Genomic DNA, 25,599 nt, shown 5'->3' with positions numbered 1-25,599 from the left:
TGCTTCTGGGTTACTGGGATGCTTCCTGTTCTGGAATGCATTTTCCCCTTACCTGTGTGAGATAGACCTTTCTTGCCAACCTTCCAAGTTTCTTGGGCTAAAAGATTGTTTCACCCTGTTTTTTTCCTGGCTCTGCTGTCCCAGGCTTTGTTTTGGGGCACTACTTTATGGTTGTTTGGAGGTGAATATGGGAGAGTTATGGCAGTTTACTGCTTATACTCCACCATCTTGGGTCTGGGAAGTTCCAAGTGAGCTGGCATAGTGCTTGTAAAGTGATATTAGTAGGGTTTGTGGTTGGCCAGATGGACGTTTCTTCCAGTTTTTCTTAAATATACATTTGTTGCACTGTATATCATGTCATGGAAGTTGACATATAAGCTGAGTATATTGTTTACTTTGTGTACTTCAAAACAAAGATTTTTAAAATCTGTGTATCATATAATTGACATCTTTTATTTCAACAGCAACTCTTACCTACGATACTCTCAGGTTTGCTGAATTTGAAGATTTCCCTGAGACTACAGAGCCTGTCTGGATATTGGGTAGAAAATACACCATCTTCACAGGTAATAACTGTTCTAAAGTCTTGTCTGCCTATGATAATGTTATATTTTGTAGAATAGTTTCCAGCTAATCAGTTTTTGAATATCATTATATCATTTTAAAAGTAAAATTTTTCACAAGCTAGATAATTAATTATGGAAGCTTTGTATATAATGTAGTTGTAATTCAGTGGATGTGTTCAAGATAATATGAGTCCAGAATAAAACACATTACTTATGAAGCTTTGTGAGGGACTTTGTTTTGTGGTTATTTTGTTTTTTTTATTAAGAAGTTATAAAATTCTTTCAGAAAAAGAAGAGATCCTTTCAGATGTGACTTCTCGGCTTTGGTTCACATATAGGAAAAATTTTCCAGCCATTGGTAAGCAAAGCAGTTTAATATACACACAATCATAGTGTTCACGCAGCCTCTCTCTGAACTTATGCTCTATTTCCCTCTGACATACTCGAGCCAGTGAACCTTGCCAAGCCACTTCACGTCTCAGGGTCACAGGTCATTGCTAAGTGCTCAGGGCTGTTGCTTCTGGGGATTTCCTCGTTGTGGGTTCGGAAAAAGAGAGAAGATACATATTCCTGTGCTGGTCTTACTATTTTATTTCTTTCCCCAAGAATACATTTTAAAATACATGTAAAATGTAACAATGTGATAGTTTAAAAAGTATTAATCTTATGTTTTTGAGAACAAGCACTTGTGTGTGTGATCTTCAAAAAACATATTTTCTGCCTGTAGTATACAAAGTGCAACGCCAAGTCCTGGGTGGGATGTTAAGTCAGACTGGTAGCTAGGCTAGAAATGTATTTCATGGCTCCTTCAGAACTGTGGAGTTTCCCATCTCTGAGATAGAGTTTCTTGGATGTTAAATCATAGAACTTTTTTTTTCTGCTGAAAATAAATTTAAAAAAAATTTTTTAAATTAATTTATCAATAGTCACTTCCATAAGCTTTTAAGTTTTAAATTTTTATCCCCCTCCCTCCCCAAGATGGCATGCAATCTAATATAGGCTATACATATACATTCCTATTAAACATATTTTCTCATTAGTGATGTTGTGAGTAAGCATTAGAAGTAATAGGAGGAACCACCAGAAAGAGGAAACAGAACACAGCAGAAGAAAAAAATAGCAAATAGTATGCTTTGAACTGCATTCAAACTCCGTAGTTCTTTCTTTGGATGTGGATAGCATTTTCCGTCATGAGGCTTTTGGAGATGTCTTATACCCTTGTATTGCTGAGAGGGGTTAAGTCTGTCGAAGTCAGTCATCACTCAGTGTGGCTGTTACTGTGTACAACATTCTCCTGGTTCTGCTCACTTCACTCAGCATCAAACCGTATAAGTCTTTCCAGGTTTATCTGAAGTCAGCCTGTTCATCATTTCTTATAGCACAATAGTATTCCATTACATTCATACATCACATTCACAATTATGATTACTATCTGTGTCTTTCTCTCCATCCTTTTCTCCCCCTGTTTATGCTTTTCTTTCTCCTTTCTCCTTTTCCCTCCTCACTAATGTTTTGCTTTTGACTACTGCCTCCCTCAGTCCCATCTCCCTTCTATTAACCCCCTCCCTTTTCTTTCCCCTTTTCCCTCCTACTGCCTATAGGGCATGTTAGATTTCTATGCCTAACTGATAATGTTATTCCCTTCTTAGAGCCAAATCTGATGAGAGTAAGGTTCAAGCAATGCTCATCTCCCTCCCTTCTTTCCCTCCGCTGTAATAGGTTTTTGTGCCTTTTCCCGTGATGTGAATTACCCTTGTCTGCCTCCTCTTTCCTTTTCTCTCGAGAGGACATTTTCTTAGTTAGATCAGATTAATTTACTTACTTGGATCCATTTAACCCACTTGATTAGATTTTTTTCATCATTACATCAAAGTCAGTTTATACTCACCCCCTTTATGTATACCCCTTTAACATGGTGTAATAACAATACAGTTCTCAAGAGTTACAAATGTCATCTTCCCTTGTAGGGATGTAAACACTGCCCTTATTAATAACGTGTTGTTTCTTTCTGTCCCATTTACCTTTTCATGTCTCTCTTGAGTCTTGTGTTTGAAGATCAAATTTTCTGTTGAGCTCTGGTCTTTTTATCAGGGAGGTTTGGAAGTCCCCTATTTCGTTGAATATCCATCCCATCTCCTCCCCTGAAAGATCATGCTCATTTTTGCAGGGTAGTTGATCCTTGGTTGTAATCCAAGCTCCTTTGCCTTATGGAATATCATATTCCATGCCCTATGGTCTTTTAATGTAGAAGCTGCAAGGTCCTGTGTAATCCTGACTGTGGTTCCATAATATTTCAATTGTTTCTTTCTGGCTGCTTGTGGTATTTTCTCTTTGACCTGGTAATTTTGGAATTTGGCTACTGTATTCCTTGGTGTTTTCAATTTGAGATCTCTTTTGGGAGGTGATCAGTGGATTCTTTCTGTGGCTATTTTACCCTCTGGTTCTAGGACCTCAGGGCAGTTTTCCTTTATATAAATCATAGAACTGTAATCTTCTAGAATTGATCTCCAAATTTCAAAATTGGAAGGTACCTGAAAGATAATCTAAGCCAGCCATCTCCATTTTAACAGATGAAGACCAGAGACACTGATCATATCCAAGGCCACACAGGGGCCAGATAGCGTTCTTTCTAAAACCTTGTGACTGTTAATGGTCACATTAGATTCTTTTATTAAGTTCTTGATTCTGATAAAGTATAAAGACTTCTCTTTGTCGCAGCCAAGAAAGAGGTGGAAAAGCACTGGACCTGAGCAGGAGCAGTTTGTATTTCACTGCTGCGCTGACCTTTAGGGAGAGGCATTTGGGACGGTAGTATAAACATAGCAATGAACCTTTGTGGACTTCTTACACCCTTCTCCTCTCCCCCTACCCCCATCTGTGTGATCTGGTGACGCTGGCCCCCTCGTTGTCCCCACAGAAGACACTGACTCTGAGCCTTTTCATGGGCTGTCCTTCATGCCTGTTCATCCTTGTCTCCACCTCCCAGCTTCCCTGGCTTCCTTCCAGTCTCAGCTAACGTCCGCCTCAGTGCTAGGGTCTTCCCTCTGTGGATCAGCAGCAATGCCATGCTCAGTTATGAGCATGTTGTCTCCCCCTACACTAGTGGGAGCTCCCAGAGAGCAAGCCTTGGCATTTGCCTTCCTGCCTATCCCCCGTGCTTAGTCCAGCACCTGCATACAGTAGGCACTTAATGAATTAGCTGACTGATCTAGGTGACTGACTGCAAATAGACAGAGAGAAAATGCTGGCAAGCTTTTGACAAGGGGGAGTGTGGATTAGAGCTGGAAAGGGACCTTATAGGCCCTTTAGTCCAGCCACTGGTTTGGTACCTCAGAGACTTGCTCACAGGGGGGGCGGGCCTACCCTAAGGGGGCTGGGCTTTGTCCTCTTGCTGAGGGATTTGCATTTTTGGGGGCTGAAGGCCTGCAGGAAGTGCTAGGCTCTCCTGGCTAACTTCCTAGATTGTGACCTTAATAGTGCCTGCAGCCATTGTCCTTATCACAAGAGCAGAGAGTGATAGCTAGCACTTAAAGGGTTGTGCTTTACAAATGTTATCTCATTTGATCCTCATCCAGCCCTAGGCAACAGGGGCTGTTGTCATTCCTGTTTTACAAAAGAGCGCATTGAGGGAGGTTTAGGTTAAGTGAGTACCCAGGGTCACATAGCTAGTGTCTGAGGGTAGATTTGAACTCAGGTCTTTCTGACTCTAGGTCCAGCATTGTGCTGCTTAACTAGAAACACTTTGCAGCTTATCAGTGCGCTTCCTAAAATGTATTAGAATTGATCACAGAGGAGCAGCTAGGTGGCACAGCGGATGGAGCACAGGACCTGAGTTCAGATGTGGCTCAGACACATAACACTTGCTAGCTGTGTGACCCTGGGCAAGTCACTTAACCGCATTGACTAGCCAGAAAAAAAGAAAGGATTGCTCACAGCGCTCCAGGTGTCATATAACCGAGACTAAATAAAAGACAGCTGTCACCTCCCTGGATATAGTAATAATTTAATAAAGGCCGTGCGGAGGGGGGAGCCTGTCTCCTTAACTAGAGATCTCAGTGTAGAAAGGGTAGGCTTGAGGCAGCCCCAGGGAAGGCTCTGGGTTGGGCAGATTGTGAACATCCAGAGGAGGGTTGTTCCTTTCCAGATTGTTCCTGTGACGGCCCGGCTGGCTTTCAGAACAGGCATATGACAGAGCCCACCTCACTACAGTGTAGCCATGTCCTTTAAAGGCCTTTGTTGTTGTTTTGTTTTTGGCCAAGATCCCTAGTGTTGGCCCCGAGCGGTTCAATGTCAAATCCATTCTCAAAGGATGAAGATGTGCCAGTGTTACAGATTCTGAAGTCACAATGATTCTAGAATTACAGCAGCATCGTAAGTTAAAGCCTTCTAGAAGGGGCTGTGCCCTTTGAAGGAGATGCATTAGTCTCTTTAATTTAGAGCCTCATCTTTTACAAATACAGTTAGGCTGGCACAGAAATCCTAGGCAGGACTTGAAGAGGAGGTGAATTCAGCTGGTGGAAGGCCTTGAGGGTGCTGATGAAGACTTTGGATTATTCATCTCCGTCACACCCCAACAGCTAAAATACGCTTGATGTTTCGCTTTAGTTCATCCTTTTTTTTTATCTCATTGGAATATGTTATAATGTAAAAAACATTATTTCTTGATAACGGGAGTGACTTATCAATACTTAAAAGACACAGATAACAGGTAACACGGAGAACAGTGACACGAGGATGGCCTTCATGGGAGAAATAACAGGAAGACTGTTCAAGTAGCGGCCCAGCCCCGCTGGAAAGAGGTGACTTGGTAGAAGGAAAAAATTCCTAACCACTTTAGCCCTCCGGAAGTGTCCCAACATGGCTGAGGTACGGCAGCCACTTAGGTCGGAATTAGAGGGGGTCAGGAGTTTCTCTACCCAGATTGAGGGCTTTTGAATGCACAGGTGAAGAGGTTAGGTGGAACTCTATGGGATAACTTGTAATCTGTAGGAGCATGCAAACTGAATTCATCTGGCCAATTTGGAATCTTTGACATACAGTAGGCGCTTAACAAATGTTGAAGTTCAGTGTAGTTTTGTGCTTTGTGTTTAATCTTACTGCGCTTAATTCCCAGGAAGTTACTCAGTGTTCTTGATCCCCATCCGTAAGGTTACACATAGTTCCTGGCAGCGCTTGCCACTGGATGTAGAATCCATGTTGTGTTTTTTGTTTTGATTGGTATTTGTAAACGTTAATCTTCCTTAAGCACATTTTTAGCATTGAAGTTGTTACATTTATTTCAACAGCTGATATTACTTTGACCAATTCTGATAAGTTCTGTGGAATCAGTGAGCCCGGTTGCCTACCACCTGGGACTTGTGAAGCTCAGGTTAGTGGTGCAGTCCTCACAGGCTGGAGAACTGTGCTTTCTTCCGTTGCTGCAGACTCTGTCTTCGTTCTGGCCAAACGTCTTAAAAATCCATGCTGTTGGATGGAGTGAATGGCCCTTTGGACCGATTCATAACTGTTACTAAAAGAATGCAAACCACACGCCTCACGGTTACTCTTATCTCCTAAATGGATTGATACATTTTCATAAATATCATATATTTTGGCCCTTGGAGCTTCTTTCTCCCAATTCCTATAGGCCAAAAGTAGTCATCATCAATATGTTAGCGTATGTTATATGTAAATATATGCATGCATGTGTGTTACAAATTATCAAGGACCCTCCAAAGAGTTTTTGTTTATGTGGGTTATAGATATCAGTATTTAACTATGTTAGGAATTAAAGTTCTTTAGTGACATTATTAAAATGGTTTAATCTTGTGGACCTTCTGGGAGGCTGTCAGTCCCCTAGGGGTCCCCCACATCACACTGCCACAACATTGTACTTCAAGTAGCACCGTTCAGCTGGACAGAATGCGCAAAAGGAGCGAAGACTCAGTTGCCCATGTGATAGACTGGCTTCCATCATTCTGCTTCTTGGCTGAACGTTAAACACTGTTTCTCTTCGTGATTTCAGGGGGAACGGGCCCAACCTCGGACACTGGCTGGGGCTGCATGTTGCGCTGTGGGCAGATGATCTTTGCTCAGGCCCTAGTCTGCAGGCACCTAGGCAGAGGTGAGCTACAGAATTTGGTGTGTATCTGTGGTTTGGGAGAGGCCTGGTGGGCTGGTGTTTGTATTTTGTTGGGGTTTTTTCCAGTTTTCATCTTTGGAAGGAGTTAGACGTTTGTATACTAGAGTACTGAAAAAGAACTATTTGCAAATATAACAAATCTAAACCTTGGGGCTGTTTTTCTTGGTAAGACGTATAGCACATGGTTAAGAGAAGGGCTTAGTATTGCATAAAATTCATCGTAGAGCTTTCGGGGATTTAAAATTAAACTGATAAGTACAAATTTGTTTTTGAGAAATTCTAAACCAGTAAAGTTGTGCACTTTTGGCTTCAGATTTGTTCTTATCTGGTAGTATAAGTTTTGAAATGTTTTCATGCATGTCTTTGAGGCACTTAATACTTTTTTATCAGAAATCAAATATATGAGTTTTCTCACTTTTTTTCATATCTGCTTTTCACTTTAATGAATACAAAACCCATTCTCCATGAATTCTCTGTTGAAAGGAAAGCTTTTTTATGGATCAGACATCAACTGGCACATATTATGAGGTCCTTGAAATAGGGGTAGGGCTTATATGTACGTGTGAGAGAGAGAGAGAGAGAGAGCGCGAGCGTACTCTGAGTCAGAGCCAGAGCCTGACGAGTCGGCCGTTAACTTCAGAAAAAGGCTTAAGTGACTCTGTTTTGTGCCAGACAGAAAACTACAACATAATGCTGTAGTGACGTTTGATCAGCTTTTTTAGTTCCCTTCTCAGAGACCATCAGTTGCATCTCTTGCATGGTCCTAAAAGCAGTTCAGGTATTTGTCTTTTTGTACTCTGGGCACTCGACAAATTTCAGACAGTGGGTGTGTTTGCTCTTTGTAACCATGAATCAAGTGTGAGTGAGTCACTCTTACGGTTGGTGGAAGCCACGTGGTTGTTCAGCTTGCGTGATCTTCTGCCTGCTTGTCTCTCTACCGTTCAGCAGCTGATGATTTGTACAAACATGGATATGGAAAGATGGAAAAGAAGTGAGAAAGTGATGTAACATTTGTTTTTGCTTAGCCCAGCTCTCTTTTCTCATGAAAAGTGCTTACTTTGTAGCCAGACAGGCTTTTTCCCGCGTAGGCCTCTTCTTCTCCATAACCTGAATTTAAATTCCTGGCCCCGTTTGTGACCCTATAGAAATGTTCTCACTGTCCACCTCGGGCAAGTTCCCCTCCTTTGGGCACCTGAAGACTATGGGAGGGACTTGGGCATCAATTAAACTCATAGGAATGAAGTCATCCTTGTTACTAGCCGTAAGGGGTTCTGACTCGCGCAGTAAATGGCCTCTCGAGTCGCCTCGTCACTGTTTGTGGCCTGACGGTCCAGTCTGCTGCCCGTCTTCCCTGCCTTTGTCCCTCCTTCTCCTGCTGCTTCTCTGCTTGCTGGTATCTTTGAGGGGGGTGGACGAGCTTGAGGTAGAATGGTTTTTTTTATGTTACATTTGCTCCCTGGTGCCAAGGCTGTTTATCATTGGTTAATATCACAGAATCCAAAGGAAGATTTTTGGTAACCCTGACCATTGTGTGTGTTTCTAATAGACTGGAGATGGAAGCAAGGGAGAAGGCAGACAGACGGCTACTTCAGTGTTCTCAACGCCTTCATTGACAAAAAGGACAGCTATTACTCCATCCACCAGATAGGTAGGAAAAGTGGCTGGAGGATTGGTGGCTCTTTGGGGAGAGCCAGTGGGTTTTTCCTTTCTCTTCTAGGAACATCTTTAACTTTCTGGGCTGGTTAAAGGGTTTATTGGGGTGTTGTAGTTAGAGGCATGTGGGATTTGGAGTCAGAACACTGGGATCCAGGTGCCAGCTCCGACTTGGATTGACTTTGTGACCTTGTGCAAGGCCCAGCATACCTCTGTGTCTCAGTGTCCTCTTCTGTAATATGAGAATACCTGCGGTCCCATCTCACAAAGGAAGGGGCAAGGAGCTGTCTGTGAACATCCCCTCAGAGGGTCGATGTCAGCAGCACAGTTAGCTAATAAAGATGGATTTGCACTGACAGGAATGGTGGGATGTTGCTGTTTGAAAGGAAGCCGCAAGTAAAAAGCATTGCCTTTGGGGAGGAGAATGATCTTGTTATGTGGCTTTGTTTTCTGTGAGGAGCTAGTGCCTTCTGCCTAGACAGATATGATCCTCCCTCACAGCTGTGAGAGATCAGCGCTGTTATTGTGACCCCCAGCTCATCCCCTTTCCAAAGCCTTGCCACAGTCTCTGCCTCCTGAGGAGACAGCCCTGCTCTTTGAGTGGAAAGAGAGCAGGTCTTTCCTGTCCCTTTCCTTTGCCTACTGGTTTTCATGAATGTTTTTTACACAAGTTTTTGTGGGTTTCTAAAACACCTCATTCTAAGTAAGACTCGGATATGTTCTTAAGGGATGATATAAAAAAGAAGATTGTCAATGTGACTGACGTGATTCTTTTTGATACAGCTCAGATGGGAGTCGGAGAGGGCAAATCGATAGGCCAGTGGTATGGGCCGAACACAGTCGCACAAGTACTCAAGTATGTACTGAACTGTTATTTTTTCTTGTCTTTTAGGAAAATTAGGAGTGTAACACTCGATTCTGAAAAATTCTTTGAGCTTTTCTCTAGGTCATGAGAGCACTAGAAAACGTGCTCAGCTATTAGTATAGTTTGAAAGTAATTTTTAAAAAATAAAACATTATTACCCGTAACATTTTGCGAAGGGGCTCTTTCCATGCTTTTCCAAGTGTTTAATCAATCATTCCTAGAGTATTTTCCAGCTTAAAATGAAAACAAAGTTGATTGAAATCCTGTAGTATTTTGTCTTACGAGTAGGCTCTTGGTGCTGTGATTTTAGGAAGACCTTAGTTCTCTTCTTTCACCATAGATTTCCCCATCTAAAATTTCAACATGAAACAGTGTTTTTGAAGCTAATTTGGTCATGGAGCACTTGGGTTCAAATTATATTGAAACGACCCACAACTACTGGTTTGCGGCAGGTGGTCTGAGTAAAGGGTGGAGACTATAGGTATCGTTGTCAGACTGGTCCACATGTGTTCAGTGAACTTGATAAAATCTTTGTGTTTGTGGCGTTTGGGACAGAATGACTTGAAAGGTAGAGAAGAACCCATTCGACGCAGCCTGTGCTCAGAGCTTGGCTGCCAGTGAGAGCTTGCTTGGTGTCTGTGGGAAGGGGACCTTCTGTGGGAACTGGCCTGTGACCATTTGTAGGGAATGAGGATGTGAGAGAGGACAGGCTAGGCTCCTTCTCCGGAATTGAATGACAGGTAAGAAGTAGAGGGAAAGAGGATGTTGGACTCACAGACTCACTCCTAAGGAAGCACAGGAATTCTCAGATGAAGTCAAGAAGCTTATCACCTCCCCTCACCCAGCCTGGGCTATTCAGCCTGGCCTGGCCCGGCTCTGCCTCACTCATTCTCCACCAAACCTGACCTTTTGGAGCAGCCTCTCTGTCTACAGGTGCCATCTTGGGTTTCTCAAGCTTTCTGTCTCCCCTATTTTTCCCCACTGAAATTTAAAAAAAAAACAACCTTAAACTTTTAGAAAGCTAAGTGTTACTAGTATTGAAATTTTCTCATGGATCCACAATTCAAATCATGGAATGTCTGAGAGCACAATTTGAGAAACACTGGCTTTGATGCTGTGGAGGTACAAGATCTTCCCAGGGGCTGATAAGGTGTGGTTTTTTTTTAATCACTTTTATGTTTTTTTCAGGTCTTCATTATCTCTTTCCCAACGTCTCATCTCCTTCCCTTACACTGAGAAAGCAAGAAAAACAAAACTTGTTAAAAACATGTGCAGTCAAGCAAAACAAATGACTGCATTGGCCATGTCCCCCCAAAAATGCCTCAGACTGCCTCTGCGTCCATGCCCCTCTGTCCGCAGGTGGGCAGCAGATTTCATCATGGATTTTGGAATTCTGGTCATTGTGTTGATCAGAGTTTCCAAGTCTTTCAAGGCTACTTATTTGTCTTTGTAATACTGTTATTCTGGTTCTGCTCACTTCACTTTGCCTCAGTTGATACAAGTCTTCCTGGGATTCCCTGAAACCGTCCCCTGCTTATCTTATAGCACACTAGTATTCCATCACATGCATGTACTGTAACTTGTTCGTCCATTCTCCACTTGATGGGCAAGCCCTTAGTTTCCAGTTCTTCCACATCTCAAAAAGAGCTGGTATAAATATTTTTATATATTTGGGTCTTTTTCTTCTTCATCTTTTTCTGCTTCTTTTTGATCTCTGAATTATGGACTTAGTAGCTGTGTCACTGGACCAAAGGGGATGCGCCGTTTAACAGCGTTTTGGGCAGTGTTCCAGCATGCTTTCCACAATGGCTGTGTTGAAGTTCGGTTCCACCAAGAGTGTAGTAGTGTGCCTGTTTCCCCACAACCCCTCCAAGCTGGTCACATTTGGTGGTGCTGGCCAAAGAAGTGCATGACTCTTCACAGATGAGCACAAAAGAGTAAGCCCTGGGCAGAATCAGGAAGGAGAGGAAGGCTCGGCCTTTCAGCCTTTCTTTATCCCTTGAGTGGCATCATTTCTGTCAAACCTCCCAGTGCTAGTTAGGCACTTTCAAGGTTCTGATATTATTATTTAAGTAGGCTAGATGAAAACTTACATTAACGTGTTATTCCTGTCCTAGTTGTTTTTGGTTTTGTTTTTTGTTTGTGTGTTTGTTTTGTTTTTTTAGTGAGGCAATTGGGGTTAAGTGACATGCCCAGAGTCACACAGCTAGGAAGTATTTGAACTCAGATTTGAACTCAGGTCCTCCTGACTCCAGGGCTGGTGCTCTATCCACTGTGCCACCCAGCTGCCTCTGTTTTTGTTTTTAAAGCCTCTTCTTTCTTATTGTGGGATGAAAGACTTTGTCTTCTGTTAAATCTTTCTTTTCACAGTGCACCTGAAGTCCTAAGGCAGATCAGCCCTTGAGGTTAACTATATCCTCTTACCAGTGCTTTCATCATATTCAGTACCTGGATAGCCTGAGTCAAAAGAGTCTTGTCCATTTCGTTCCCCTAGGCTGTAGCTGCTGAGGGTTTATTTCTTAGTAGTTTCTAATATGTCCTGTTGTCATTGCATCCTTGCTGCTGTGGATTGGAAACCTTGAGCCTCCCACATCTGAGCACAGATCCCTGCTTTCTGTCTAACCCTCTGTCTTTCCTCTTCATTGGATGCTTCCTTTAACCCTAAATCCTCCCCTTCCATTCTTTTGCTTCAACCCTTCTGGATGGCAGGGCTCTTGGGATGTATTGTCCCCCTCCTTGTTCCTGGATGTCTGCTCCTCTTCTCTTAACTCCCTTTCAGATGTTAGGGATGGGGGGAAAGGAGAATCAGGGAAGGGAACCCCAGTTGTAGCGGAGTTGGATAGAGAACGATTGTCTATGGGTGTGGGAGTGCCAGTTTTTTATGTGTCAAAGAAAATGAACACTGCTATTTAGAGACCCTGGAGGCATGATTACCAGGAGAAATTTAAGTTTTTTGGCCTTAAAAAAATATTAATTGCAGTTCTGTATGTGAAAACTGCTGATCATTTATGCCTGGTTACCATGCAGTAGTACAGTAATAATTTTGCATGTCATTGAACAGTGAGCCTGATTCGGGTGTGTGGCTTAGGGGCTCTATCTCATTCCTCAGTAGCCAACCCTGTCTGTTTGTTTTTCACAGTTTTGCTCTTGTGGCATGGTCACCTACTTCTGACTTAAACAGCTAGAGGTCACCAGTCACTGCTACGGTAGTAATAGGAGCCCGAAGACAGCAGGGGCTTGAGAAGGCAAAGAGAGAGGAGCCCAGGCTGGACGGCTCGGGGCTGGAGGGGAGGACGCCACTCCTGAAATGTAGCTTGTGGCTCTGCGGTGGAGTTATGTCTTGGTGGTGGTTTTGTCCTGTCCATGCAGCGGCTGTGCTGCTTGTCTTCTGCTGCACTGGGTCACTGCAGCTTTTCACCTCGAAAATCAGAGGGAAGAGAAACAAGTATAATGGGGTCTGTTCAAGAGCCCACTGGCCTGCTTATTTGTCTCCCGCCTTTGTTTATTTTCAGGAAACTTGCTGTTTTTGATACGTGGAGTTCGTTGGCCGTCCACATAGCAATGGACAACACTGTGGTGATGGAGGAGATAAGTAAGTCATTGATTGAAGTGTTGAGAGATACAGTAGAGGCAAAATTAACTGTAAGAAGCCTCAGATTAATTGGAGCAAAATCCAGGTGGTTGACAAACCGACAGATTGCAGAACATGGAGGGAAAACTGCTCTTAGCAGCACAAGGTGGCTACTCTGAGGAGGAAGGGAGAGTAGAAAATTATCTTAAAGTAAAATGGGTCCTCGGGAAGCTTCAAACCAAAGCACGGTTGTGAGGTTGGCAGCCTGGGTCCCACAGTGTTGGTGTGAGGGAAGGGCCAGATTTCTGCACGTGGTTAGTGTTATGCAGCTGTGGAAGTGGCTAGCATCCTGAACTCTGACAAACAGAAGTAGCCAACGTGAAAGTGAAATGTCATTTCTACTAGTATTTCTGGTCTCAGCAAAATAAAAGAAAATCAATTGGAAACCCAGAGGGCTCCTGTGACAGCATTGGCAAGCTGGGGGGGAGGGGAGGGCCTGTACATGGCCTGTACACGGACCCTTCTTAAAAATGCAGGTTGAGGGAGAGAGTGAAGGAAGGACGATTTAGAGTGGCCTGGGCTTTGCTGGATACAAATAGAACCCACTTAGAGATTCTCAGGCACTTGTTAGGCTACATTTCGTCCATGAAGTGTCGGCATATCAGCTCCTCAGTACTTCTCTTACCCAAGTGGCTCATCCTTCAAGAATATGATGGCCATGGATGTCCAGCTGAGACTCGCAATCAGGCAGATTTTGTAAAAAGGAGTTTGAAATTACAGGGTACCACCTTTGCAAGAATTTAAAGCTTAGCTGTTAAATCTTTAAAAGGGCTGAAATGAATGCTTTTAGGAGTTGCCTGAATACTGGAATTTATATATTAGTACTTTAGAATCCACAGTCTCACAAAATCGCAGAATATGAGCTAGAAAAGACTTCAGAGGCAATCTTACCTTAACAAGAATGCACAACCTAATGGGTCAGCATCTGACCTTTGCTCAAATACTTCAAATAAAGAGAAACCCAGTACTTCTCAAAACAGCTCATTTCCCTTTTGAATAACTCTTAAATTATTACTCATTTCTTACATCAGTCCAATTTTATGTGATTGTAAGGAAGAAAAACTAGTGTGTTTAGGCATGAGCAGCTTTCCACACTGGTATCTCATCCTTTGGGCCACTGAATGTTGGCCTTTCCGTTAGGAAGATTATTTTGCCAAGTGAGAAGTGGACTGCTTGGTAATGAGGGAGAGTGGAGGCAGGCAGAGCAGTTCAGAAGTCATCTTCTCGGCCAGGGCCGTGGGAAGAAGGGAAAGCCATAGAGGGTGTCCTGGAGTAAGCAAGCCTCGGAGACTGATTGGTTGGAGGGGATCAAAGGAGAAGGAAGCTGAGGTGCCCCTGGGGCAACAGACAGTCAAGGAGGGAAGTTCAGGGAAGGGGGCCAGGTCAGGAGGGTGAATGATGGTGTCTGTCGGAGATGTATTGCATTTGAGGTCCCAGGAGGCTAGCCATTGGGGGAGGGGAGTGTGTCCAGCAGGCAGTTGGAGTTGTAGGAGGAGCTCAGGAAGAAATGGTGATTAAATCTATGGACTTGGGAGTCATTGGTCACCAAGAACTTACCACAAGCCAGGCCCTGTGCTGAGTGCTGGGGTTACAGATCCAAAAAAAGGAAACAGTCTCTCCTCTGAGGGAGCAGACGTAACCCATGGTGGGGTGGTGGCTGTGCTCACCAAGGGGGGCACCCCGCCACAGCGTGCAGGAAAAGAACGATGAACCAATGAAAGAGATGGGGAAAGAGGTTTTTAAAGTAGGTCAGAAGGCACTTTGAGGAGGGGACAGGGCCAAGGAAGCCAGGCAGGGAGAAGTCCTCAGAGACACTCAGACTCAGTAGAAAGGGTGAACTTTGTGTTTCTTGTGTTGTAAATGTGCCCTGGGGTTCTGAAATGTTGGTTTTGAGCTTAGAGCCTTTGTACTCCTCGTGTATTGTCTTTTCCCTTTCTCAGGGAGGTTGTGCAAGGCCACTTCTCCACGCCCAGATGCCGCTGCGTTTCCTCCAGACTCAGAACTGCTCTCTAATGGGTACCCCCCGGGAGCTGAGGTCACCCACCGGCTGTCACAGTGGAAACCTCTAGTGTTGCTGATCCCTCTCCGCCTTGGGCTCACGGATATCAATGAAGCTTACACTGAAACCCTCAAGGTAGGGTTGGGGGGCGGCATCTGCTCTGGCCTGAAGCAAGGCTGTGTTTCACTTTTCCTTTTCTTTTTGAAGATGAGGAACATCGAGGCGTCATCAGCTATTTGGTTGCATGCTTTCCTTGTGCCTGTGAGTCAGTACTCGCAGTACCAGTTACTTGGTCGTAGGGCGCGTGGCCATGCTGGACACCCAGACCGCTGGGTGGAGAGTGTGTGAGCTGGCAGGGCTAGGTCTGGACACAACTTGTTTACTTTGATGATGTCATATTATGGTTAAACATCAGGCATGAATGTTAGAGGTGAAAGAGGCTGGAGAGGGGGCCGCTAGGTGATGCAGTAGACGGAGCACCGGCCCTGGAGTCAGGAGGGACCTGAGTTCAGATGCAGCCTCAGACACATAACACTTACGAGCTGTGTGACCATGGGCAAGTCACTCAACCCCATTGCCTAGCAAAAAAAAAAAAAAAAGAGGCTGAAGAACTCATCTCTTCCTGCTCCCTCATTTTACAGGCGAGGAAATAGCAGGGAGATGATACTGAGTCACACTTTAATCACCAACAGGCCACACAATTAACTGATGAATTTGGCCCAGAGCCCAGGCCTTTGGGTCCGAGGGTTACAGAGTGGCCTGAAGTCATTTATGAAGTCTTGCAGCACTTGGAGCTGTGATACTTGGCAGAGAAAGTGGAGCAGCAGTCGGCTGATCTGTCTGCCCTAGCTTGGCCACGTGTGGTGCTGTTTCCTGGGAACCCTGAACGCTGGCTTCCTGCCAGGCCCATTGGGCTGGATTGGGAGGTGGAACGAGGGCCCATCAGAACTCATTGACTCTACAAGTTCACAGGACTCTCCTGCCTCTCTGCGACTTCTCTTTGGGGAGCTGTAAATTACTTCCCACTTTCTGGATCTTCTGTCTCTCCTCTGTCCATTTGTCACCATCCTTCTCATTCCAAACACGAAGTTCATCTGGACCTCAGTTTCTCCAAAGGATGCTGATCTTCGTGTTCCCCCCCACCCTGTTTGAAGCTAATGGCATGTGGCCTGAGCCCTGTAACAGCTGCCCAGTGAGTCATAGAGACTGAAGGGGACCCCAGGAGCCTCTATTGAGCCCCCTCATTTCGCAGATCAGAATAGGGTGCTTGCCTTGCCTACGGTCTCTTCCAGCTCCAAGCCAGCCTACACCTCCCCGCCAGATGGGGGCTCCTCAGATGCTACTTGTATCTGTCAGAAGCCTGAGCTTCTTGCCCTCGCATTCAAGGCCTTTCGTCAGCTAGCTCGTTGGGCTCAAATCCCTTGGCTCCCCTGCATAATCTTGGGCTCGAGTCAGGCCAGGCCTTGGCTCTCCACATGTACCATGGTGATTTTGCCTCTAGCCCTTTGTCGTGCTGTTTCCCTTCCCACAACGTCTTCCCCTCCATTTCTCTAGGGCCTCCCTTCTCTATGAAGCTTACCCTTCTGAATGTCTGTGTCACTGATAGGCTGTCCCTTACCCTCTAGCCCTGGGCCATAACCTCCTTAGGGTGGTCTCCAGGTGTCGTGCGTGCTTGTGTGTGTGCGTGTGTGTGTGTGTGTGTGTGCGCGCGCGCGTGCGCGCGTGCTCCCTGGCAGCCCCACCCCTCCCAACAGTGCCATCCTGGTTTTCTCGGTGTTGTGTTCTCCTCCCTGGCCCGCATCGACGTATTGTGTCTCAGTGGTTCTCTTTCTCTTTCTCGCCCCTGTCTCTTCTGCAGCACTGTTTTATGATGCCCCAGTCCCTGGGAGTAATTGGAGGGAAGCCTAACAGTGCTCACTACTTCATTGGATATGTAGGTGAGTCGCCCACAGCACTGGATTACCGTGGTATCCAGATTGCCTTGAAATTTAAAAAAGGAGAAAGAGAAAAGTGCTCAGTGTAGCCCAGTGCCTTTGAGTTCATGCCATGGAGCAATGCTGCAGTCGTTCGCTCTCCTGCTACCCACACGTCCACTCCACGCTCCTCTCTGTTCTGTTTCCTTCAGAACACCGACCCTCGACATTGCCGGCTTCCTTACCAGGGAGGAAGCGTGGCTGGGTCCGGTGTCAGGTAGATGGAGCTGGTATGTCACCCTTTTCTAAGGGATTATTGCTCACTCACTCTACGTTAAATCCCAAGAGGAGACCCTTCCTTCTGGGTTTCTCTCTGCTCGAGTTGGGCTTCGTTACCCTAAGCCCTGCTTTGTTTGTGTGCAGCCTTACATGAGCCTCTTTTTTTCCATCCAAAAGCTGCTTGCCCACCTGTCAGACAGTCTGTAGTTTTAGCGACTCTTACTTTCTTAGCCCCATTCGATGTTTACTTTCTTTGCTCTCTCCCCTTTTTCCCTTCTGTGGTGAGGAGAGCCGCACCCCTGCCCGCTACCTTCCCTCCTTGTGCAGAAGGTCTGCTCACTCTTCTTTCATTTTCCCCTCTCTGCTTGCCCAGGGGAGGAGCTGATTTACCTGGACCCTCACACGACTCAGCCTGCTGTGGAGCTGGCCGAAGGCGGCACTTTCCCTGACGAGACCTTCCACTGCCAGCACCCTCCATGCCGCATGAACATCGGGGAGCTGGACCCCTCCATCGCCGTGGTGCGTACCCAGCGCCCCATGCCGAGTTCTTTAGGTGGTTGCTCTGTATGGGTCACATTCATTACTGCCCACCCTCATCCCCTTTCCAGCTGAAGAAAAACAAGTCAGCAAAAACTCACTCAGGCGGTGTGCCTTGTGTTGTCCCTGCTGGAAGTGGAAAGGGCGTTTGCTTGGGCCTTCCTGTTTTTTTGTCATTGCTCGGGAGGTAATTTTCTTTGGGGATCCCATTTCTGTTGTTGGAGTCCTTCTCACTGCATCATTTCCTATGAATCTTCTCACATGTCACTGAATTCCTTCTAGTCATCATTTCTTTGTACACAAGATTCCAGTCTTCAGTTATCCTCCACTCAGTGGGCACTGATTTTTTTCCAAGTGCTGCACACTTGGCCTTTCTTTCTGTCCTTGACCTCCTTGGGGTATAGACCTGGTAGGGGCATGCTTACTGCCTCGCCTCTTTTAAATGGGCTATGGGCTGAAGGGTGGTTTTTCCCCCTCGTGTATACTTTTATTTCTGGGAGTGTCTTCTTTATCTGGCTGATCCTCAAAACCCCTTTGGGCAGGGGATCTTAAAAGTAAAAGGAAACCCTTGGAATTGAAATGAACCTGCCCAACTAAGTAGGAACATCTTCCCATTTTGTCTTTTTGTTCCCTGAAGTCTGACCCTAATGCCTTATGGTGTGGAGGTGACCCTGGGTTCATAAGGGCTTTGCCTTTTGGACCTGAAAAGTCCTGGTCAGCCTTTCTCAGCCTGGGGATGCCTGTGCATTTCTTGTCTGGAGACCAGTGCAAGCTCCCAAAGCCTGTTCTCCTGGCTCCCCACAGAACAATGACTACCTTTCAGCCTCAGCACTTCTCAGAGGCCATCCTGTAAATACTGGAGACTTTCATCTGTGGTAGCAGAGAGGGGTCTACCTTCCCAAAGCGCAGACCGAAATTTGGTTTACCTTTTAGAAATGTCTGCAAGACTTGGCTGCCTGGCTGGGAGCTTCCCAGAGTTCATTCCCTAGTCACTCTGTTCTGCCCCAGAATCTGCTTCTGCCTTGCGTTTTGGGGCCAAGCAAAATGAGGCCAATCCCTCTTCACCCTGATAGTCTTGCGAACCCTGGACACCTTTCATGCTCCCCTGGAGTGTGCTTTTCTCCGGTGCAAATATCACCCGTTTAGTGCTACACAGATTCCTGCCTCTTTTCATACATGCCTGAGGATGCATTAGGACAGGGGGCATAGGGTTGCTGTCATCTTACTGTTAACTGACATTGAACTTAGAATTCACAAGAATCCCTCTCTCTTTTTTCAGTCAAGTTCCTGTCAAGCTATGCCTCCCTGATCTTATACTTGGGAAAGCTGAAGTTCTGGATTTCAAAATTTAGCCCTCGTTTCGTTAGGCGGACTTTTTTTCTTCATCTTTTTTAAAATCTAAGTTGGTCATTGAATACCTTGTATGTCCATAGAGACAATTCTTCCTTTTACTTGTCAGGATTGTTCATCTCTGTGTCTTCAGAATTTCATTCTTGAGAGCTTTTTATCCTTCTTTAGGCCACAGAGTTGTCCCTATCCTTTAAACCTGTAGGAATCTAAGGACATTTATCACTTTTCCCCTACTCTTCTCCCATCTGTCACTTATTCTCGGATGGAGTGATCCCTGTTTTTTCCACATACACATTTATCAAGCACCTGCTATGTGTGAAACGTATCAAAGAGCTAAGATTACAAAAGCCAAAAGTTCCAGACCTTTTAGAAGCTTCCATTTTACTTCAGGGGATGCCCCCCAGTTTGTCCAGAAATGAGTGATCAGATGACGGGGGTCCCCCCAAGTGATGCGTTTCTATGTGCTCCTGATGTGGAATGAAGAAGTGTGAAATCAGGGTTGGATGTGGAAAGGGACTTTGTGCTCTGAGCTGATAATTTAGTCTTGGGACTGAAGCAGATGCTCAGGGGTCTAGGGTCAGGCTCCTGGGTGGGGAGACTCCCTGCCTGAAGGAGTTTGAGAAAGACCAGAGAGCCAGCAAAGGAGACCAAGAAAGAGGAGAGAGAGACAGAGATATGGAGGAAAGGGGAGACGGAGGAGGAGAGTGTCCTGAAGGGGATGTGATCCAGCAGGCCTCAGTGCTTGGGACAAAGAGGATTTGCACGTCCCTGGAGCTGCGCTGCTGTAGGACAGATGTTCCCTCCATTGGCTTCCATACCTTCTGAATGATGGAACTGTCATTAAGGCAAGGCAAGGCATTTCTAGCTGCTGCGCTTTTGGCAGAGGAAAGCGCTCCATGAGAGGTCTAGATAACTGAAGGTTTCCCACACTCCTCCGTCAAGCCTCCGTGCCAAGTTGGGGATCTGTTTGTTATTTAAGGTGAGGTACATTAAGGACTGTTGACTTTGCTGAAAGTTGAGGATTATTTTTAACGTTCGTTTTAGAGTTCTCCTTCCCTGAGATGGTGAGCAGTTTGATGATAGTTATACGTGTGCAGTCATCAGCATCTGTTTATTAAACATTTACTGTGGGCCAGGCACTTATGCTGAGCACTGAGTTTAGTTGTCTTTTTTAGTTTTCTCTTTTGGTACTGTTTCAGCTGTATGTGTTAACTAAAATACCCGTAGGGTTTAAGATTTTGATTTCATTGTTAGTAGATTTGAAAACCCTAACCTTGATCATTCATAGGCAGCACTCACTTTCTTCCTTCTTTTTTTTTTTTTAAAGTGAGGCAGTTGGGGTTAAGTGACTTGCCCAGGGTCACACAGCTAGTAAGTGTCACATGTTTGGTCTGAGGCCGGGTTTGAACTCAGGTCCTCCTGACTTCAGGGCCACTGCTCTATCTACTGCGCCACCTAGCTGCCCCTCAGCACTCACTTTCTTACTTGGGCTTTTGTATTTTAGTGACCTTTTCCTTAAAACATTTCAATGAACACAGTTGCTGGAACCCAAATCTTGTGGCTTCGTTAACACATGTGATCACAACCCGAATTGGGGAGGGGAAGACGTCTGAGGCTGTGAGAAGGGAGCGTGGGGGTGGGGGTGGGGGATGCCAGCTATTCCAGGGCCTGGGCCGGATGTTTGTCGGTGTTCGTCTTGGTTTGTGTTTCCACATCTCCACTTAAACTACATGTCTGTTCTAGGGATTTTTCTGCAAGACTGAGGAAGACTTCAATGATTGGTGCCAACAAGTCAAAAAGGTTTGTCTTCTCTTCAGTCCTGCATAAACAAGTCTCTGTAAAATCAGAATCTTTATTTCTTAAGAAACAGGGTAAAACTGGGAACAACTATCCTGAGTTATGTATTAAAGGGAGTTTAAAGGTGATTTTAAGTCTTGTATTGATTTAGAGATGATAGTGGCAATAATGATGATAATGAAATTTGCTCTGAATTTGAGTCATTTTTACATTAGTTCTGTTCCTCACGTTTATGACGTATGATATTTTTCTTTCAGTTATGTAAGTTATAAATAACTGAAGAGATATGACAAAAGATTATCCTTGTGGAAAATCATACAGAATTTTCCGATGGGGAACACCTCATTGGCACCTTTTGCCCCAGATGCCAGGTCTTGGGTATGCCTTTGGCTGTGGAGCATTGTGGACAGGACCAGGTTTACTCTGAAGCGTCTTTGTGTGGCTTTCCTCACAGTTATCTCGAATCCCAGGAGCCCTGCCCATGTTTGAGCTGGTCGAGCGGCAGCCTGCACACTTCTCGTGCCCAGACGTTCTGAATCTCTCACTAGGTAACTTCCACGTTGTCCTGGGAGCAGACAGTGTGGGATGGGAGCGAGGGGTACTTGCCGTGTCTCTTTTTCTACACCCTTTTGCTTTTGGGTATTAATTGCTCACGCTGGAGCTTTCATTGGAATGACGCAGCCAGGGAGAAACAAGACACTGAAGCATTTCAAAGCTTAGGCCCACATTCTAGTCTAAATTTCTCCCTGCACATTTTTTAAATATACATCTGTGGTTTTGGCCCAGAGAAATAAGCAGTAGCTGTTTTTTCTTTACTTTTGTCTTCACTTAGATGAATATTGAAGAAAGTTGTAGATAGAGCTGTAGTGAATTTTTGTGGGATTTTGTGTTTTGTTTTATTTTAAATCCTCCTGTGGACTCGTTACTTTGTAGTCTGTGTTGTGGTCTCTGATTTCCTGTTGTCATTTCCATTTTTAACTCACCCAAACACTTGGATTAATTAACTAATTCGTATGGAGATTTTACACGTGTTTGTATATGCGGTTGTTAATCCTGAGCTACTGCTGATATTTTGACATAAATCAGTAACGTCTAAGAGAGTCTGGCACATTGTCCTTTAATTCAAACATCAGTCTAGCAGACAATATCCATGACGTTTTGAACTCATCACCATACCATTTTCCTCTTTTTGGTTAGTGGCAAGGTTTACATCAAGCATCGTATTTAGGGTAGATATATTTTTTGAGCATTGGGTCAACAAATTCCAGTTTACTTTTTACTTCTCATTTTTAAAAAAAAGGTATTTTGCAGCTTGTGATTTTTATCTGTTTCCTACCATCCTATTTCCTCCATTTCCTGACTGTTCTTCCCACTCATAGCATTTCGTCCCTCTGATCCACCTCAAATAGAAGCAGCATGGCCCAGTAGACATTGGAGAAGTACCCTGGCGTCAAGGCCTGGCTCTGCCTCAGCAGCTCATTGAGAAGCCTCCCCTAGAAAATGAGGGGTCGGAGGAGCTGGCCTCTGAGGACCTTCTCGTTTTCTGAATGTGCCTTGTGGGTTCCCACTGGACCCATAGTGTCTCCTTTTAAATTCTAGCTCAGCCCTTATGCCTTTCCTGACCTCACCATTTGGGAACCCTTCCCTATGAAATTTTCTCTGCTGTTTCGTTCAGTTAGAGTGTATGCACCGATAATGATCTTTTCATGTACATATATGTCTTCTCTCCTCAGTTATAATATTAACTCCATGAAAGTGGGGACCTGATCTTAAGCTTTATAACCCCTATTGGCCCCTAGGATAGCGCTCTGCCCCGAGTAAGTACTCAGGGAGTATCTGTTGGTTTTACTAGGACTCTTCACCTCCCTCTCTTTTCTACCCCATCCCCACCAAACCCAAACACTTCATTGACCTGAAACATTTGTTTTCTCTCCCCTAGACTCTTCTGACGTAGAAAGACTGGAAAGATTTTTTGATTCGGAAGATGAAGACTTTGAAATTTTGTCCCTTTGAAAAGACTAGGAAACTGACTTGCCTGATCTGTGTTGCGTGGGGGGTGGGGGGTGGGGAGGGAAGCCCCTCTGAGAGCCCGGCTCAGCGGTTTTCACAGGCACTCGATGACATCCCAGTGTTCCATCCATCCCGGCGTGCGTGCATCCTCGGAGCAGAGGGGGCACTGTCTACATTCTGCCCTTGGATCGAGAATATGTTTTCATGGAAGCCTTAATGCTTGGAGTCAGGATCCTCAGCACAAAACACTTTCAGGAAATGGAGAGGGTGATACCTCGATGTGTGAGAGGAGCAGAGCCGAGACTGTGAAGTGTGTCGAGCCTGGACAAGGTCTCCTTTCTCCCTGGTTGGCCGGGCCCTCGTGAGCAGATGCGCTCATGTTCCACCTCCTACCGCTCTAAGCTTTGGTTTGCATTGGATGTCAGTTCCTCGTTGTAGTTACGCAGCAAGAGCAGAGTAGACTGGGCGTCCTCAAGTAGAAGTCCCTGAAGCCTCGCAGAGTGTGTTGTGCCTGGAATGGAGGGGACTGGACTCACAGCGATTTTCATCTACTCTTCCACAGAGTGATGCTGCACTTGCTTCATACTCAGTGCTTGTCTGCAGACACATAATTGTCTTTCTCTGTCTTCTTTAAGCTCTGTCCTATTCCTTTATTATTTTTAAGGGCTACCCGTGGGGGTGGGAATTGAACTGACTGAATTTTATTATACCAAGGTTTCTCATTTAAAAAAAAAAGTCAAAATTGGCTATTCAAGACCACTAAACACACACACACACACACACACACACACACACACACACACACACACACACACACACACACACACATACACCTCTCTCTCTCTCTCTCCTCTCTCTCTCTCTCTCTCTCTCTCTCTCTCTCTCTCTCTCTCTCCCCCCCCCTCCCCCTCTCTCCCTCTCCCTCCCTCCCCCTCTCTCCCTCTCCCTCCCTCCTCCCCTCCCCCTCCCTCTCTCTCACTCTCTCACTCCCCCCCCAAAAAAAACCCCAAAACCTCCATAGTTGTGGACAGTATTTAAAACAGAGAAAACAAAAGAGAATGATTTCTGTCCCTGGCAAGCTCAGCATGACCTTGAGGTCATAGATATGGAAGGGGTAAATTTTCTGAGTGGTTGATGCTGTCCTAGAAAGAGCTCCAGGTGTGTTCATGTCTTCAGTAATACTGCATCACCATCTAAGAGCTAGGGCAGCGCAACAGGCAGTTTTTCTATGAGGGGGAAGAGATTAAGAAAGAACCAAGAGTCAAACTCTGGCCTCTGACAGGCAAGAACATTAGCAGAAGATAGTTTCCGACATAGGCAGTGTGGAAAGGCATGAAGGAGAAAGAGGCAGGCTAGGTTGTGTGATCTGCCTGCTTCTTGTAAGTCACAGCCAACAAACAGGAATTCCTCCATGGTTTCCGAGCTCTGTGAGGTGGTCTTGGCTTTACGCTGTTTTCAGCTGAATAGTTGGGAGCTGAGGAGTCCAGTGCAGTGATAATCTTAGAAGCCAATGGCAAGTCACCATCATAGTCATCTAGTAGTCAGGCCGGCCTGGGATGTTCCCAAGGCCCTGCTCAGAAACGGCCTGTTTGGTTTTCTGTTGCCGGTGGGGGGGGGGGTGGTTCTGTTGTTCCCATCGGCACGCATATGAATTCAAACCATTTTAGTCCTTAACTGACTGGCTCTACAGCCTTGTTTCAGTATAAAGCTGCCGTTTGTCAAATGTTGTCAATTCTTTAGGAAATGTTTAAAGAGGGAGGGGTCTTTGTGGGCCATCTGTTAATCATGCATATAGGGAATATGGGGGAAGTGGGTCTTCTACGAGGAAAAATCACTTTTACTATACTGTGTTCCTTAGGAAAGAGAAATCAGTATTTGCAAAAGTGCTAAGTGCCCACGTTTGCCGCTTTTTAACTCCTGCTTCTGTCCTGGGCAAGTAAAGGGGAGTAAATCGTTAGGAAACACCTGAACATTCACTTCCAAGATGGCAAGGGAAATGGATTCAGTGGTTTGACTCCAGTACCGGGTGTCATCCGGAAGAGGCTCCAGGGCACCCTGCCGAAGTCTGGAAGAAACAAACTACTCCCTTTCCCTTCTTTTCCTTTCTTATCCATTCCTTGTCTTTCACATATATTTGGGGGTGGGTAAGGAGAGTGGGGATAATTCTCCATTTAGTGCTTTATGTTTTTTATCTGAATAAATAACTGACAAGCTTCTTAAAAGCCCTTTGGTTTCTGAAACATCACTGAATTCCAAGTGAGATTGATTTGTCTGCCTAAAGTCGATGTCATGGCTCAAAGATGGTTCGTTTGAGGTCAGAACCTTAGCAGAAGGATTCTTTTGGTATCCTGAAACAATGAATTCTTTTAAGATTTTAACAACAAAATAGGCCTTGTCTCCGCCCTGTCTTCCTCTGTGGATTCTTCTGTGGAATGTAGCAGCACACCATGAAATGATGACTGGGGTCTGGGGTGCTCTTGGGCCATAATACTGTCCATTGGTGGGACTGTTCCTCCTGCTACCAAAGTCTGATGCGCTCAACAGATTGAGAAAGTTTGTTGGAGCAAGATCGAGGGGTCCAGGGTGACAGACAGTGCCTGTGCATGGGAGTCTTTCCCCTCCTGTGTTCTTCACGTTCTCTTGCCTATTAGAGACTGTGTCTGTCACTGTGGGAAGAACAGGCAGCTATTCTTAATTCATTCACTGAGTTAACCAAACCTGTCTGGGATATTTCCTCTCCCTACGGTCACAAGGTCATCAGATAGTAGTCTTAAGACATGTACCAACCCAAGGGTGGGCATTAATCTTACGCACAACCCTTGTAGTGTTGAAGTTGGCCTGCTATGCCAGTTATTGCCACAAAATGTTAAATCTCACA

The 25,599-nt window shown here is 45.2% G+C and overlaps 1 protein-coding gene across 1 annotated transcript in view; it reads left to right on the top strand.

Moving 5' to 3' along the window:
- ATG4B (autophagy related 4B cysteine peptidase) overlaps window positions 1-23,582 on the top strand; it is a 37,693-nt gene extending 14,111 nt beyond the window's left edge. The window contains exons 2-13 of the mRNA XM_020989015.2: window positions 465-566; window positions 853-924; window positions 6,571-6,669; window positions 8,234-8,335; window positions 9,124-9,196; window positions 12,718-12,797; window positions 14,777-14,970; window positions 16,694-16,772; window positions 17,401-17,546; window positions 20,658-20,714; window positions 21,166-21,259; window positions 22,651-23,582. Of these exons, the coding sequence (XP_020844674.1) occupies window positions 465-566; window positions 853-924; window positions 6,571-6,669; window positions 8,234-8,335; window positions 9,124-9,196; window positions 12,718-12,797; window positions 14,777-14,970; window positions 16,694-16,772; window positions 17,401-17,546; window positions 20,658-20,714; window positions 21,166-21,259; window positions 22,651-22,724 (1,172 nt within the window). The 3' untranslated portion in view covers window positions 22,725-23,582. The remainder of the gene's footprint in view (window positions 1-464; window positions 567-852; window positions 925-6,570; window positions 6,670-8,233; window positions 8,336-9,123; window positions 9,197-12,717; window positions 12,798-14,776; window positions 14,971-16,693; window positions 16,773-17,400; window positions 17,547-20,657; window positions 20,715-21,165; window positions 21,260-22,650) is intronic.
- The last annotated feature ends 2,017 nt before the right edge of the window (window positions 23,583-25,599 follow it).

Source organism: Phascolarctos cinereus, unplaced genomic scaffold (genome assembly GCF_003287225.1).
Source record: "Phascolarctos cinereus isolate Bilbo 61053 unplaced genomic scaffold, phaCin_HiC Scaffold_7;HRSCAF=346, whole genome shotgun sequence".
NCBI lineage: Eukaryota > Metazoa > Chordata > Mammalia > Diprotodontia > Phascolarctidae > Phascolarctos > Phascolarctos cinereus.
The sequence above is the reverse complement of the archived record's forward strand: the minus strand, read 5'-3'. Positions and strand labels throughout refer to the sequence as shown.